This window comes from Peromyscus maniculatus, chromosome 6 (assembly GCF_049852395.1).
Source record: "Peromyscus maniculatus bairdii isolate BWxNUB_F1_BW_parent chromosome 6, HU_Pman_BW_mat_3.1, whole genome shotgun sequence".
NCBI lineage: Eukaryota > Metazoa > Chordata > Mammalia > Rodentia > Cricetidae > Peromyscus > Peromyscus maniculatus.
This window is the reverse complement of record NC_134857.1, coordinates 13,936,038-13,953,904: the sequence shown is the minus strand read 5'-3', so window position 1 is coordinate 13,953,904 and position 17,867 is coordinate 13,936,038. Positions and strand designations below refer to the sequence as shown.

Genomic DNA, 17,867 nt, shown 5'->3' with positions numbered 1-17,867 from the left:
CTCCTGGCTTTCCAAATTTCCCCATCCACATTAGTGTGTCTATTGTCGTTCTTGCCTAGCTCACATTTGGGCAGTCACCATGTTGGGTGTTGGTAAGACACCATGAGTGTGGCTTCTGACACTGCTAGGAGACACAAGCTCATGGCAAACTGTAGCAGGAATCTTAAAAGTTCTTATTAATAAAATCAAACCCGAGGCCAGTTATTGGGGTCAATGCTGGTAGATCAGAGAGACAGAACAAGCCACAGTTATCTCACCTTGCCAATTCCTCAGCTGGTCCTGTTTCCTCAGACTGGAAGCTTCTGAGTCCTCATCCGGAATGGGTCTCAGCTGAATTACTGCTCAAAAGCCTGAATGCTTAACCAGCCAAAATCTTCTAGTTTCTGGTCCTCACGCCTTATATATCTTTCTGCTTTCTACCACCACTCCCTGGGATTAAAGGCTGGCTTTCTGGGATTAAAGGCGTGTGTCACCATGCTTGGCTATTTCCAATGTGGCCTTGAACTCACAGAGATCCAGAGGGATTTCTATCTCTGAAATGCTAGGATTAAAGGTGTGAGTGCCACCATTTTCTAGCCTTTGTATCTAGTGGCTGTCTGTTCTCTGACCCCAGATAAATTTATTAGAGTACACAATATTTTGGGGAACACAATACCACCACAACAAACCCTACTCCTCTGGCTCTTACAATCTCGCCACCTCCTCTTCTGCAATGATCAAAAGACCATGATTTTTAGGGGAGAGCAAGGAGTGGCAAATGGGAGGAATCGGAGGGTGGAAAGGGAAGGAGAAATGAAGTAAGTATATTATAATCTCCAAATATAAAAGAATCTTTTTTTAGGTTCCAACTTTATTTTCTCCAAGTGCACGTAACTTAGTCTTTGTTTTACAGCATATGTTTTGACCTACATTTTTTGAATAGCTTTATGTAGAACACTGAGCTAATGTCTGAATAAGTAGAGAATGGTTCTGCTTTTGGACAGCTTATTGAAGGAAGTCAGCTGTGCGTATGTGACTGATATGACTGGAGAAGACAGAGATGGGCAGCTCCTGTCTAGGAATTGCTGCCTGGGTTAGGACAGGTAAATGAGGTGGGAATGTGATGGAAAAATTCTAGTAGGCAGACTGAAAATGAGCATCTTTCGGAATTAGCAGAATGCTTATCTTGAGTTCAATGAGTGGGGAATAAGGGGTAGATGCATGCGAGGCTAGGTGGGGAAGACCTTGTGAACCACATCGCTTCACTGCGATTTTGTAACTGCTAGAAGTTCTGTGAGCAGTTCCATAGCTCTTCTGTCCAGCACCTTGGCATTTATAAGGAACATCTTCTACCTCTGAAACTAAAGACACTTGACCAACTGCCACCACTGTGTAAGAGGTTGGTTTGGGCCCTGCTCTTTCAGACTGTCAATTTAAGGACACATGTTGACATTCAGGACTTTATTCTGTGGTGATGAAGGGGGACTTAAATTTCTTGTCTCTTGGAACAAGTTTGGAATAACTGACCAGATGTCTGTGTATTAAAGGTTTGTCCATCTGTTCAGTACCTCTGGATGCTCTATGAGCACACTGTCTACTTCCTACCCCTCTGTTACTATTGTTTCTACAAATCTACTGGGGCATTACAAAAGATGATTTCCAGCCGGGCAGTGGTGGCGCAAGCCTTTAATCCCAGCACTCGGGAGGCAGAGCCAGGTGGATCTCTGTGAGTTTGAGGCCAGCCTGGGCTACCAAGTGAGTTCCAGGAAAGGCACAGAGCTACACAGAGAAACCCTGTCTCGAAAAGCTAAAACTAAACTAAACTAAACTAAACTAAAATAAAATAAAATAAAAATGATGATTTCCATTAAAAGGCTTAAGGGTTGCTGTAGAAGCACTCTGGAGCCTCTGTCATAAAAAACTAATAAAAAAAATAATAATGAAGAGAGAGGGGCACACCTTCAGGGATAGGTGGGAAGAGGCCCATGGAAGAAAGAATGTGAAGACAAGAGAGGAAGGAGAAACAATCACCCTTCAGGAGAAGCACTTACCGAGGTGGTTATGAATTTGAAAGATGGTTAGTCAGCACTGGTAAGCCAGGTAGTGCTGCTGTAGATGCTAAAGTATTATATCAACCAGCTACAGACAAGCTGTGATGTTTTTAGCCTCTGGTGCTTGATGTAAATATCTGGGATAAGATACCTGAGAGAAATTCTTGGAACAGTTCACCTACCAACATTTATTGTTCATATTTATATATAGTCTATTGTGAGAATGAATCTTACCAGCAGCTATTTTGAGCGCCATGAAAATTTCAAAATCTGTACCTGTGCTACGAAAAGAATTTACTGACATAGATGTTTGTCTGGGAATCCACCCACTGGAGATCCCAACTAAAGCACTGAGACTATTTTCACTCGACCCAAATCCTTTGTGGTACAAGGACAGGGTGATGGCTGGCACTGTCTTCGTCTCTACCTTAAGTAGAACACTCCAAGACGGTGCCTTGGTCAAGGTGGAGTGGTGGCGCCCGACCTGGGGTTCACTGCTGTGCACCTCCCCCTCAGGAAGGAGTAGGGCTTAACTTGGCAAAGATGGTTATCTTTCAGAAATTAATTCTGTCAATAAAATTCTGTCAGGCAATCATGAGCCTAGTATTTAACTTTTGATAACTAATACCCAAGGTAATTATTATTGGAATTAGATGTTTCTCTGTGTGTGTGCATATGTGTGTGCGGGTGAACACAGAAGGCCAGAGAGAAATGTTGGCTGGCTTCCTCTGTCTTTCTCCACCTCATTTTTTTTTTAAGACAGTCTCTCACTGAATGTGAATCTCAGTGTTCCAGCTCCTTTGATCCTCCTGGCTCTGCCCCCAAACAGCAAGGTTACAGGCACACGTAGCCATGCTTGGCCTTTATGTGGATGCTGGAGACTAGAACTTATGTCCTCTTGCTTTCACACCAATCTCTCTCACCTACTTGGTCTTACTTATGAGGTAATAAAACCGTCCTGGTCCATTCTTTCATATTTTCATGTATAGCATAAACCTTTTCTGTAACACCTACGTATAAGGGTAGGAAAAGGAAAAATTTTAACCTCAAATGTTAAAGTACAGTTTTATGTCTTGCATTTTTTTCCTTAAGATTGAACTGGGTCTCAGTTCATGATATAACAAAGGTCCTCTGTAGCCAAACTGCTGTCTCTAAATAGACAAAGGAAAGCAATCAATATTAGCAAAATAATAAGCTTGAAAAAGCTTCTCAAGTGTTTTCCTTTAGCAGGGGAGTAGGCTAAAAGAAACACAAATGTTAGATTTTTATCTCATTGTATTTTATGATCATATTCAGTTGTGTTCTAGCTTTTTTCTTGTCTCTTTGTGTCTGATGTAAGTGTACTCATAGCTAGCTACACTGAAAAGGAACATGGCATAGAGGGAAGACTCTATGCAAGGAGTTAGTGAGTACCCAGGGGTTGGTTCTGGTGAAAGCAGTATGTGTCCATGGAGAAATATCAGCCCCCCACACCGTCCTTGTGCCCATATAGACTATGATTAAGTCAGAGAATCATATGAGATAGGAACCAATTATATTCAGTAATTATTAGATTCTAGGGTGTTTTCTATTTTGCAACAAATCTAGAAGCAGAGTTAGTATGAAAAATCCTCTGTACCAGGGGACTGTTGAGTGTGTTGAGCATCAGTACGCTGAGGAAATGTTTCATATTGAAAACCACATTAATGTCATTACTACAGACACAGCAGCACCTCGACTGTAGATGATGTGAGTCACTGGAAGTTCAAGGTCACACTCTTCTGGTCTGAAAGCCTGTTTTAAACAACTGCCTTTAAAGATGCTTCAGCGTGAGGCTTTTGTCATTAATAGAGTAAACATATAAAGAAAACACTGTAAACGCTGTGCTCACATTTCTGGAAGTTTAACAGAAGAAGTGGATTTCGTTTCTGCTCCCAAGTCGGTCATGGAGGTTAGCAGTGGGCTTTGAAATGAATTCTAGCCCACCTGCCTGAGAAAATTAATATAGAAACTTTTTGTCTTCAATGGCTATGTATAAGATTTTCCCATTCAATGACTTTGGGCTTCTCATAAAAAAGGTTTATTCAACGCTGTTCATCTGTAAACTATTTTCCAGACAACATCTAGATGCGTTTTGGTGAGGTCTTACCTTAGTGAGTTTTGTGATTGAAACATCCATTGGCCTGGGAGGACAATCAGTGGATGGTATAAATGCAGTTGTTTTCTAAGTGACGAGCGTCAATGATGAATAAAACAATATTTGAAATGCAACTGACTAAAAGCTAAACCACTGGGGTTTCAGAATAAAGGCTTTCCTCTTTGTCTCCCTGCAGGAATCTGAGGGTGGACCAATGGAGTCCTGCAAGAGCAGGAATTTGGAGACTACAGTAAAGAGAGTCTATCGTGATCTGCTTATTCCAAAGATAAATACAAGCAAGAAAATGTCCACCTTGACAAACTCACCCAACAGCCTGGAAGTGTCCCCCGAAATTAAGAAGAGTTTTGGAGAAAAACAAACAGAAATCCCAACTGAGAGAGTAAAACTCACAAAGAGCATCAAGGAAAAGCAAAGCAATGAGTCCGAGAAAGTGGCCCTGAAACGGAAGGCTGAGGGGGAAGAGAAACTGGCTGGGAAGAAAGAGGCTAAGATAATGGAACTTGACAATCAGCTAGTCACCACCATTCCTCTGCCTCACATCCCCTTAAAGAACATAATGGATGTGGAAATGAAGCTGGTCTATGTTGATGAAGAGGACGTGAGCTACGAATTTGCCCAGCCCTACACATTCACTGGGCTTCAAGCAACAGGCCAAACCGCTACCATGATGCCACCTGCAAGCGCACGGGACCTCACCACCCTGCCACAGATTGACAAATGGCTTCAGGTAGCTTTAAAAGATGCCAGCTCTTGCTATAGACAGAAGAAATACGCGGTGGCAGCAGGACAGTTCAGAACAGCCCTTGAGGTATGAGATTAAAGACAGTCTAGATGAACAGAGAACTATGAAATGAAAAGTTGCAATTACACTGAGTGGTTCTAATCACAATGTAATGAACAGTGGTCATGGGTTAGAAATATTTATTGTCAGAATTAAGAGTTCCAAAGTTATATAAAGCAAGTAAGATGTGTCTATAGATTACTATACCTGTTAATATTTAACATGCTTTTCTGCTTACAAACCCAGAAGCACATGGCAACATATGTACAAATGTGGTTGGTTTTGTAATATGGGTATATACCTACAAAACCTATGGAGTGCAGTGCAGTGGTAGTGTGTTAAATATATCCCTTCTAATTGCAGGTATTCCATGTAGTCTCTGCAAGCAAACCCTTAGTTTTTAGCATAGGCTGATGATTTACATGCAATACTTAGTATAAAGGATACAATTTTCCTTAACATGAGCTTTACTTAAAATGTCCTCCCCATTCCAACAAAATTTATGACTAATTATTATACCATCTACAAGCAGGTGAAGTTTGTGTTCTTCATAGAATGAAGAAGTTGCTAGTGGACTGAAATAAATCTAAGAATCACTGTTAAACACAGAATAAGTCATGAGACAAAGTATGTGGTCTGATGACTCACTAAGCATTTAGAATAAGCGAATTCCATATCTAGAAGTCCCAATGACCTGGCACAATTAATGTCTGCCTGTATTTCATTAATTACAAAAACACATCTCAGTGAATTCTAGATATGCCCACTGAGCATGAAGACTTCAAAAGGTGGTGAAAAAAAGGTGTGATTCATTTTGAATTTTCATCTTGAAGGGATCAGTACAGTAATAGGATATAAATGTGACATCAAAGAAAACCTGACCCTCCATGAGGGCCAGAAGGAAGCCTGGAGTTAAATGTAAGGTGTTGAGGTATAAATTTAGAGTGAAGTATTTCCACCATCGCCTACATGTTAAATGACTAAATCTATAAAGAACTATTAACAGGAAAAAATGAACAGTATTATCTCTTAATATTTAAAAAGGAACCGAACTGAACACACACACACACACACACACACACACACACACACACACACACATTTTCAAATAGATGTGAAGTGATTCACTATCACTCAGACAATTCATCTGTTTTCACACAGCATCATCCACACCCCTACCGGAAGTGTGATATGCCATGTATAGCTTGGGGATGTTATTTCTACATCCTGTTATGGTGATTAGGAAGTGCTGGACACCAGGCCTATGCATCAGCCTCGGAAAGAACCCCCTCTACTTTGAGCTGTCCCAGCCCCAGTTTTCCGGCCAAGGATATCATACTCAAGGAAGACTCCATCTAGACTGCTGCGCATTTCTGCACAGACCATTGCAGTCTGCTGGAGTTTGCTCCCATAGGCACGTTCTTTGTGGCAGAAGGCAGAAAGGAAAAATCATTTTTTCAATGGAAAAAGATATAAAAAAATAAGAAATTGTGCTATAAAACTTGAAGTTAAGAGTATGTAAGAAGGCAGGAGATGTCAGTATTAACAGAAGAAAATATCTAGTTTTTCATAAAAATCCAGTGTTCATAGTGCTAAAAATCAGTGTTAAGATTTAAACACCTAAAGGTGTGTTTGTGCTGAAAACTGCATCCCTCTCCCTCCTCCCCTCCCTCTCCCTCCTCCCTCTTCTCTCTCTCCCCCTCCTCCCCTCTCTCCCCCTCCTCCCCTCTCTCTCCCTCCTCCCCTCTCTCTCTCTCCCCCTCCTCCCCTCTCTCTCCCTCCTCCCCTCTCTCTCTCTCCCCCTCCTCCCCTCCCTCTCTCCTTCTTCCCCTCCCTCTCTCCCTCCTCCCTCTTCTCTCTCTCCCCCTCCTCCCCTCCCTCTCTCCCTCTGCTCCCTCTCCCCCTCCTCCCCTCCCTCTCCCCCTCCTCCCTCTTCTCTCTCCTTCCCCTCCCCTCCCTTTCCCCTCCTCCCCTCCCTCTCCCCCTCCTCTGCTCCCTCTCCCCCTCCTCCCCTCACTCTCCCCCTCCTCCCTCTTCTCTCTCCCCCTGCACTCCCTTCCCCCCTCTCCTCCACTCCACTCTTCTTTCTGTCCTTTCCCCTTCTCTCTCCCTGGATTTTAGGAAAGCTTTGGATGCTGACACTAATTACTGGTAATTAACAAAGGTAATTATTTTGAGACCAAAACTTTAGCTTAGACATCTGGCCTAGCTTTTGTTTAATTACCTTGGGAGTTAACTTTGAAATCTTCTCGAATGTCTCTTAATAAACCAGAGCTCCTGGGAATAGAACAGTTTCTTTGCTTCTTTAACCCTTCTTCTCCTGGACTTAAACTTCTCAATGTAATACTCCCACCGAGTTCTCAGGGGCCGTCATGTAGCCTCTTCCTTGTTGCTTGGTGTGGCTTTTAAGATGGCGGGGCACAGGCAAGGTGAGGTGACGACCATGACACTGGAGGGAAGGCTATATTAACAAATACCTGCATGTGCGTAAACTTGGGTCATATTCAACTACAAATGACGACATCTGAAATGAGTGTCTCGTGGAGATATATTTGACTCATGGAAGTGCATGTAGCCAAGAATGAGTACAATATGGTCGTCAAAACACCAAATTATAACAAAATTCTCTTAAGAGGTAGCTTAGACCTTATTATCCAAAACAGCTGTTCTGGCTAAGCATTCTAGATAACTAGAGGGGTGGGGGAAGTATGGAGAGCACAGCTGGCAGAAGCGCTCCCCACAGTGTGTGCCCAGCATCCCCACTGCTTCCCCATTGGCCAGAATGTCATCAAGTCACCACATACAGCTCAGGGGAGCCTGGGAAGACAGTCTTCTGGGCAGTCCTCACACTGAGACTGTCTAGGACACGGGAATCAAGGGAAAAGGAACCTCTCTCCCCGTGAGTACTTACTGTGGGAAACATATTGGGAGGCATGTAACAGGCTTACTGAGTAAGTGGAACACAATCAGTTAAGGGAGCATACAGAGGCTAAAGAGCTTGTGGGTGAAGACAGGACCAGCAAGTGAAACAGAAAACCAACCATGCTCTAGCCAAAACTCCTGGAGATTTGTAAATATTTATTCATTGGCATGATATTTTCCAGTACATCTAATAAGCCTGTTGAGCTGGTTTGAATAGGAACACCCTCTATAGGCTCATAGACTTGAATGCTGGGTCATTAGGCAGTGGTTCTACTTGGCAGGGAATAGGAGGTGTGGCCTTGTTGGACTTGGGGTTTCAAATGCTCAAGCCAGGCCCAGTGTCTTTCTCTTCCTGCTGCCTTTGGATCTGGATGCAGAACTCTCAGCCACAGTGTCTCAGCTCTCGGCTTCCAACTCGGAGCTACCTGTGTTCCTATCATGAGGAGCTACTGTGCTGCCTATCATGGGGGTAATCCACTGCACCTCTGAAACTGTAAGCCAGCTCTATTTAAATGCTTTCCTTCCTAAGAATTGCCATGGTCATGGTTTCTCTTCACAGTAATAGAACACCGACTAAGACACCTGTGTTTTTTAAAGTCACTACCTATATAAATACATTTACAATAATATTTTATGTAAAATAAAGTAGTATGCAAAGACTCAGAAGACAGTTTAACTCCTCAAAAGTGGTCAACTTTCAGTATTTCAGAAAATGTCTGGTACTTATGTAAGTGTGCTTGGAGAAGTAATTTGTCTCTACATGCATTATTTTTTACTGTGTAAACTTGAACCAATTATGCAGATAAGATTAGTCCTTCAGTTTCATTCAAATCATTCATCATTCACACTTGTATTTGTGCTCATAGTTTGATCCCTGGAACTCATAGTGAAAGAAGAAAACCAACTCCTGAAAGATGTCCTTGTCTTCCACTTGTCTACCATGACACACACATGTGTGTGCATGTGTGCACACACCCAGCAATAATAAATTAAAATGTAAAAAAATCTATTCACTGCCGGGCGGTGGTGGCGCACGCCTTTAATCCCAGCACTCGGGAGGCAGAGGCAGGCGGATCTCTGTGAGTTCGAGGCCAGCCTGGGCTACCAAGTGAGTTCCAGGAAAGGCGCAAAACTACACAGAGAAACCCTGTCTCGAAAAACAAAACAAAACAAAAAAAAAATCTATTCACTATAAAAAAATCACAGAACTTCCCTGAATAATAGCCTAACTTTGGTTTCATGTAGTCACACTTGCATATTAGTAAATGTATAATACCATGCAATAATTAAAACATCCTTCCAATAAAACAGGAAAACCGAGGGGCACAAAGAAAGCTCCACACTTACGTTTCTCCTTCAGAAGACCTGAGTGTAGTTGACAGCATCCATGTCAGTGGCTCACAGCTGCCTGGAACTCCAGCTCCAGAGGATCAGACACCCTCTTCTGGATTCTGCAGACACAGACACATGGAAGGACACACACACACACACACACACACACACACACACACACACACACACACACAAGATAAGATTATGTATTTTTTTTAGAGGCAGGGTTTCTCTCTGTAACAGTTCTGGCTGTCCTGGAACTCTCTTTGTACACCAGGATGGCCTCAACTCACAGAGATCTACCTTCCTCTGCCTCTCATGCTGGGATTAAGGGAGTGTGCCATTACTGCCCCACTACAAAAATATTTTTAAGTCAGAAAATATTAGTCAAACATTCTAGTGACACTCTCCTGGGGCATATAATTAACAATTGCCAACATCCATGAATATAATAATCAGGGGATTCTTGCTACTTACATCAAAATACTCAAAAAAATCATCACAAGCTCTAGCTGTGTGGCCTGCAACCTGATACTATGGCCTCCACCTTAATGACAGGATTTTATTAATTCCAAAGCTCCCACCTTCTGAATTAGAACAAGTCTATAAGGTACCCTTTCAGATTTACAGCTTCAAACAGCTCCACTTGAAAAAGTTTTCTAGGGAAAACAAGGCTTGTCCTCCCCAACTGAAGCTGTCAGTTCTGATTGGAATATACAGGAAGGGGCTCCAGGGGGCACTAATGGTTGGAACACACAGGAAGGGGTTCAGGGGGCACTAATTATTGGAACACACGGGAAGAGGCTCCAGGGCCCTAATGATTAGAACACACAGGAAGGGGCTCCAGGGGGCACTAATGATTGGAACACACAGGAAGGGGCTCTGGGGCACTAATCCTTTCTATCCTAATGCTGTCACTCAGAGCTTGTTCTGTGTGCTGGGTGCTGTGTTTTATAATCTGGGATATTTTTACTTGTTCTTCCATTTTGTTCCCCAAACAAGCCATGACACAGGGTGTTATGTTGCTGTCGCTGTCACTGCTCATGAGAAAGTCAAAGGACAGCAGGTTAAGTGACCTGCTCATGGGTCTCCTGCTAAAAGCATTGTGGAGGCCAGATCTGACCAGAGCCTGTGTTCAGGAATCACCAGCTTAACCCCTGTGTCTGTTTTGCTGAGTGGACGGTGGTTGGAAATGGAGAATTCCAGAGGAGCACAGACCTGCGAAGTCGGAAACTACATTCAATCCCAGCTGGCCCTGAGCACACTGGGTCTCAAGAGCACTATGTCTGGGTGTGGCTGGCTGGATCATTTACTGTGACAGCATGGGTGTTGTTGCCTGTCCTCCTCAGGCACAGGAGTGGGAGGCTTGGACCCAAGGTGACCCTTCAGAAGGTAAGGTAACCTTTGAGAGGATTAGTGAGAGAGGGAGGTTGGCCACTGAAGGTGTGCTTGAAGGAACTTACGGAGCCCAGGCTCTTGATTTCTCTTTGCTCTGCAGATCATGGTGTAAATGAATTTGTTTCACAGTTCTGTCTGCCATGACATGTTTATCCCACTTTACCCCAAGTCCAGAATGGGCCAACCAGTCATAAACTGAACTTTGCAAACTGTGGGACCTAACAGCGTTTCTCTTCCTAGTTTGAGTATCTCCAGCTATGTTACCGTGGCAGATAGCTAACACACTTGCCTCTGATTAGCACTCTACAGTGTGTCCTCTCACAGTCTTTGATGGCCAACAACTGGCCTGCAGGAAAGACTGTCCACTGGAGCAGTCGCTTCAATATCAGTGGTTCAGAAGTTGGGGATTTCAAGCATCTGTAAAAAAAAAAAAATTAAGTTTTTGAGGGGGTGTCTTAGTTAGGGCTTCTACTGCTGTCATCAAGCACCATGACCAACAGCAACCAGGGAGGAAAGGGTTTATTTCAGCTTACAACTCTGGGGTGACACTCCATCACTGAGGGAAGTTGAGGCAACAACTCAAGCCAGGAACCTGGAGGCAAAAACGGAAGCAGAAGCCTTGAAGGAGTGCTGCTTCCTGAGTTACTCCCCATGGCTTGTTCAGCCTGCTTTCTTTTATACCCAAGACCACCTCCTCAAGGGTGACCTGGCATGGGCCCTTCCACATCAATGAACAATCAAGAAAACGCAGACAGACTTGCTTGCAGGCAGTCTTCTGGAGGCCTCTCTCGACTGAGCTTCCTCCTCTCAGATGATGCTAACTTGTGTCAAGTTGACGCAAGCAAGCAACCAGTACAGGGAGTACAGGTGGGAATGTGTTGGCATTGCATTTCTGTCATGCAAGAACAGTACAAACCTGTCTATCTTTATGTTGTCAAAGATGGAGCAGCTTAACACCAAAATAAAATAAAATAAAACAAAATAAAATAAAGACAGAAAAAAATGGAAAGGTCATACTCCGAAAATGGAGGAGATATTGAAAGTAGATTATATTGTAATTTTATAGAAAGCTCACTAAGTTGTCTGTTTTTCATTTCTCCTTGGATTAGTAAAACATGGTTCTGAGAACCATCTTTTGGGAATCATTGTTCTAGAACACATTTCCCTTATGGTAAACGTTAGGTCTCCAAGACGATGGAGCCTGTACCAGGCCTTCTGATAAGATTATTTGCAGTGTAATGGAATTTGGTAGGAGGCAGGTCCATTTTGGAGCCCATTCAAGGGGGTTTATTTAATGAAGTAGCAAAAATATCTCATTATAGGACAGCCTCACCTATAATTGCTCTACTGAGAATAATTCTGTAGCAAGTCTCCAGGGCCTCACAATGTGGATATCCCAGAAAGCTTAATTTAAATGGAGTCTAACACAGTATAGCTTTGTTCAATAGAATCAGGTTCTGAGTACCTGGGCTATTGTATTACACAGTTGTGGGTTTCTTCCTGATATCCGTATGTAGTTCTTTTTTATTGTTTTTAATTAGCATACAAAGAAATGAGATACATTATTACATTCTCATATACAGATCATCATGCTTTATTCTTATAGCCACCCACTGTCTTCCCCATCCTTCCTATCTTCCTGCTGGACTGTTTCTCCCACTACTAATAGAACCTTTACTTTCGTTTCTTTCATATACACGGAATATATGAATATATACATATATATTCCATTACCTCTTCTAATAACCCCTCCATTTTCATAGTACCCTTTCTATTCTCATGTCCTGTACACACACACACACACACACACACACACACACACACACACACACACACAAATCTAAATTCTACATGTTTGTGGTATTTGTCTTTCAGAGTCTGACTTATTTCACTTAACATGATGATCTCCAGTTCCGTCCATTTTTCTGAAAATGCCATAATTCCACATTTCCCCAGACCTAAATAAAGTCATAGATACACATATAGATATAGATACACACAGACAGATATAGATAGATAGAATTCTTTATTCTTGTCACTGTATATATCTAGGCTGGTTCCTAGTCTTGGCAGGGGTGACTAGGGTAGCAAAAAGTACCAATGTGTGAGTACCTGTGTAGTATGTTTACTTAGAGTCCTTCAAGTACATACCCAAGAGAGGTACAGTTAGATTATAAACTCTTTCCATTTGGGGCTTTTGATAAACCTTCATACTGACTTCTGTAGTCACTGGACTAGTATACATCCAAACAAGACTCAATTTCCTCACAAGAATGGAAGCAAAATCTTTGCTATGTGTTCATCTAACTGAGTAGTAGCATCTAGAATTTATAAAGAATTCAAAAAAAAAACAAAGAAAAATATTTAATCAATAAGTGGGCTAATGAATCAAATTGACAGTTCTCAAAGAAAGAAATTCTAATGGCCAATAAATAATTGATAATGTGTTCAACATGCCTAGCCTTCAGGAGAACAGAATGTCAAAGTGCCCTGGGGTCCCATCTCTCCCCAGTCAGAAAGTCTTCTGTTAAGAAAACCAAGGGAAATAAATATTGGGGGACTTGCAAGGCAGTACATAACCCGAAACTTTTCTAGTTCAAGACATTCACACACAAATCCATCATTACAGTAACTCCTTAAATTAGCTAGTCACGCTCTCTTTTAGAGGCAACAAAGTGATGTTTTCAAAAGCTAAGCACCTTCCTTAAGGTGCCATATCTAGTCTGCCGCAGGGCTTTTCATGCTCCAAATTCTTTGCTCTTCCCACTAGAAGGTATAGAGATGTTGTACAGGGATATTGTTTAAAATGCACCTCTGACATGCTAAATGACACACCAGATGCCTCACCTCAAAATAAGTTCCCAAATATTATCGATGCTGCTGCTCCAGAAGCTGCTCTGGGTAGCAAGGGCTATGCCCAGCCAATAGTTGGTTGTCAGGTGGCTGCCATCAGGAAGCTCTTCTGTACACTGACCTCCACAGTTCTAGGTAGCCACAAAAGTGCCAGGCTGTGATGAACATGATGCTGGGTTTGGCATCAGTGTCTCTGTCTGATGTTGTCCTGTGTGTTGGTGCTAACCGACGTTCTTTACTCCTTAGAGTGCAGTAAGGTAAAAATGACGATGACTGACACTCGGGATGCCAGCTCCTGCCTAATGGAACCAGGATGGAATCTCGTTTATGTACATATTATAACGGAACTCAGCTTCTTGAGCCTCACACAGTGCAATCCAAACAAAAATTTTAAACCTTGGCATTCCAGAGGATTTGTCCAGCTGCTTGTTATCAACATTGTTAATCTATAGTCCTTTCCTTGGCTGATTAACATTTAAAATGTGTGGTCTTGGAGCACCTGCCTAGTATGCAGACAATTCTGGGTTTGGTCTTGAGAACCAGGAAACAAAAACTCCAATCTACTTTTAATTATTTTTTAAATTGGCCCAAACAATAACCCAAATAATACATTGTTCTCTACTGTATTCCTTTTCTGGAAAGAGCAATCTACATCAAAGATTGTTATAAATGATTAGCTGTTTGTTACAAAAATATAAGCCTTCTTTTAAATGCTCAAATCAGGAAGCCAGAAATAGTTCACTTTCTCTCGGTTTCCAGGTATAAACTGTTAAACTTTGTTAAGATTAGACATTTCAGTTTTTGATTGTTGCTGGCTTTGTTCATCCATAACCAGTAAGTATCTTGTGATTAAAGACCCTAGAAAAAATGTTAGCAAATTTTCGTGGCAGAAAAATACCTAACGTGTGCTTCTCTTGACCTCAAAAATAAAATAATAAAACTGGATGATTTCCTTTTCTTCTTATTTTCAGTTCACTGAGTTTGTTCTCTGACAATACTAACATGAATATAATACACACTGATTACCTCATCCCTACCCTCTCCTGTCTCCTCCCACCTCACCCACCTTCCCTCTACCCTACAAATTTCTGCCTCACTTTCCTGTCTGTCTTGTTTTGTGACCCCGGGGCGTTAGCCTGTGACATCAATGTGAGCATGGGTTTGCAACTATCCATTAGAGCCGAGTGGGCTCCGAAGTGGGGACCCAACTGAAGGCAAGGAATACCCCAATCCCAGGATCTACCAATAACCAATAGTGCTAGTTCATCAGTAAAGGGTAGGGTGCTCTTTCCTGCAGCATGAGGGGTTGTTAACAAAACCACTCGTTTGCAGGTCAGTATAAGTAACCACAGCTACTTTGAGTTCACAATTGCAGTGAAAGGATTGCTTTTCATGGCCCTGTTTTTATCTTCTAGCACACACTTTCTTCTGTCTCCCTCTTCCAAATTATTCTCTGAGCTTTAAAAAGAGTGATAAAAATGTGTTGTTTAGGGCTGGTCCCTCAACTGTCACTGATTTTCAACATTTTGGATAACAATCTGTTTTCATTACTGTTCAATGCAAAGAGAGCTCTCTTTGATTAAGGCTGAGGGTAGTTTTCATCTATGGATATAAGCAGATATTTAGAAGGCAGTTTGGTGCTATGTCAATTTAGTTAAACAGCAATAGTAAGCTATCCCGTTAGACTGATAACCTCCCCAGGCATGAGCTGTTGAACAGGTTTACAATGCTAGGCATGAATTCTCTCCTGTGGGAACAGGATTCGAGTGCAGTCAGAAGGTAGTTGGTTGCTCCCATAAAAGGCATGCCATTACTGCACAGGTGGGCACATCTTGTCTAATAGGTTGATTTTGTAGCTCTTAAGGTTCTTAGGAAATTTTTTTCTTAAATAATTAAGCACTAAGCAAAATAGGTGTCTAGAAAAATTAAAATTTACTAATATAAGAAAAAAGGGGTATGTGGCACTTATGTTTGCCATTACTACTGCCCTGAGGAATGAGAGTTCAGATGCAGGAATAAGGGACCCACCACTCAGTGCCAAGACTGGATTTATATTTCTGGGTTACGAATTTTTCTGTCTTTTTTGTTGCTATTTTTCAATGTGCTATCATTTATATTTTAAAGACACTTCCTACACATACACACACACACACACACTGCCACTAAAATGTCACCTTTAGATGGATGTGCAGAAAGACTGTGTACATATAGCCATATAATTTAGTTACTTCTGGTGATTGTCATCCCACCCAATGGAATCACAAAGGTTAAAACATTTAAGGTATATAAGGAAGAGTTCTTCCTGGCTTAAAGCAACAAATTATCTGAGAAGCTGAGAATTATTATCCAGAATGGGAAATCTGACAGGTCCTTGATTTGACACAATGGAAGCTTTGCCTGCAGATAAACCAGGGTCTGCCACCCCGTACCCTCTGACTGCCCTGACTCCTAGCAAGGCTCCCTCTGTTCTCCACACAGAAGCAGCTATGGACATAGCAGGTAAGGGGAACTTCCTGGTGGTAGTTAGTGCCCAGAGTGTGGGAGACAGGGCCAGGTGATGCCCTCCAGGAAGTCAGCCATTATCTCAGGAGAGCCAAGCTCTCTGGTTACTCCCGTGGTGGTCGAGTACACAAGGGAGTGAGGGGAAATTTTCAATCTATTAGTCTGTGCTATAATCTTTGTCACTTTACAAATGAGAGAAGAACCACAGCTCATAGGAAAAGCCACCAAGTTCACATTCTTAATATAACTACAATGCCCTGGAGATCTACTGAACATTTATGGGTGCTATAGGGAATCTGTACACAAATGTGGAGAACCCACAAGAGAGTAGACCTATGCACTGATACTGTTAGCTCCATGAACAAAGTGTTGATTGAACAACTGAAGGGTGAAAAGCCACTATGCTAGATGACCATTAATTTATTCTCCTTTAGAACACTTACAAAGGTGTAGCCCATGCCAAACTTTTAAAAGAGAATTGATAAGTATGTAAACATCCTAAGACAGCTTTTGAAAACCCGCAGAGCCAGGAAGAGCTGTGCATACCTGCCATCCCAGGATTTTAGCAAGTTGAGGGTCAAGAGTTGGAGGACAAACTGAATTACCTGATGAAAACATGTATCAAAATAAAACCAAGAATCAATCCAGGTAATATGTCAGTCATTTTTGTATGACCATTATACATGGCATACATGTACAGAAATGCCACAGTGAGCCATTCCTGGGCAGCTTTGGGATTCTTAAAAATTCCTGTGTCTAAACCCAGAAAATACTGAACTAAAAATTAAAATAAATGTAAATGGCTTGAAAAATTTACTCTTTGGAAGCCAATACTTAAAATAACCTCAAATGAATTCAAAAAGCAAATTAATTTGCTTAATGACGCCTCTCCAATTAAATACCTAGAAATGGGTTGATGCTAAGCCCTGACTAATGGCGAGTTAGCATCTCTGTCTGAAATAGTAAAACACCTCATGCCTGAACACCTCACAAGAATGCTTGATTGATCCTTAAGAAGTTGAGCAAGGTCTTTCTGATGAACAGGGTCATTTCCATAACTCACAAGGCCATTTTTGTTTGATCTGTGACAGTAAATGCAAATGTAATTCTAAAATATAGTTAACTCTGTGATTATTACAAATCAAATTCCTATCAACTCAGCTACAGAATCCTCACACAACCCTAAACTGTAATCAAACTGATGATTCTCTCAGGATTCACTTCTCTCAAGGTTCACATGCACTAAAACTGATGATTCTCATGCAAATACTAGAGAGTGTTACCAAATTCCACTCTCGCTGTCCAGTTTTATTTTCCAAGTTTACGGCAGGGCCACCAAAGCTACACAAAACGAAACAGTGATACCCATCTTTCTTCCCCCCATGCCCCATTCAGCCTTCCTTCACAGTGCAGCTCAGTGTTGGAGCAGACTCTCGTTAGTGTTTTATTTTGTCTTGGAGATGTAGCATGGAGTGAGCTGGTAGGCTGCTCTTCTGATTGTACCATGTAGAAGAAAGTTAGTGGAAAATTCTGTTTCAATATTCAGTTATTTTTTAGCTCTCCTGTGGCCTCAATTGACATTCACTAAGACAAGGGGCACTTTATTTCCACCTAGGAGATGCTTCTGTCCATATCAGAGACTAAGATTTAGTTAGGCAGGGGGTAATATGAAAGGAAATGGATTTCATTGCAGGATCTCTGTGTGGTTTCCTGTTTGAGTGCATTGTATGGAAACCTAGAACACTGAACTTGAATGTCACCACCAAACATTATATCAAGAAATAATTAAATTCTGGAGCCTTTGTTTTGGTCATTTGATGGTGATGTCAATGATGGAATTATACCATGAAGTCAACCACAAATCATTTTTTAAAAATTGTATTATTTGACTAAGATTCTATCACGAGCCCTG

At 41.8% G+C, this 17,867-nt stretch overlaps 1 protein-coding gene across 2 annotated transcripts in view; it reads left to right on the top strand.

Annotated features, from left to right (window-relative positions):
• Positions 1 to 17,867, top strand: part of Spata16 (spermatogenesis associated 16) — a 286,709-nt gene that overhangs the window by 24,644 nt on the left and 244,198 nt on the right. For both annotated transcript variants that reach the window (XM_016000865.3, XM_006971179.4), the window contains exon 2: positions 4,343 to 4,975. In XM_016000865.3, coding sequence (XP_015856351.1) covers positions 4,361 to 4,975 — 615 coding nt within the window. In that variant the 5' untranslated portion in view covers positions 4,343 to 4,360. The remainder of the gene's footprint in view (positions 1 to 4,342; positions 4,976 to 17,867) is intronic.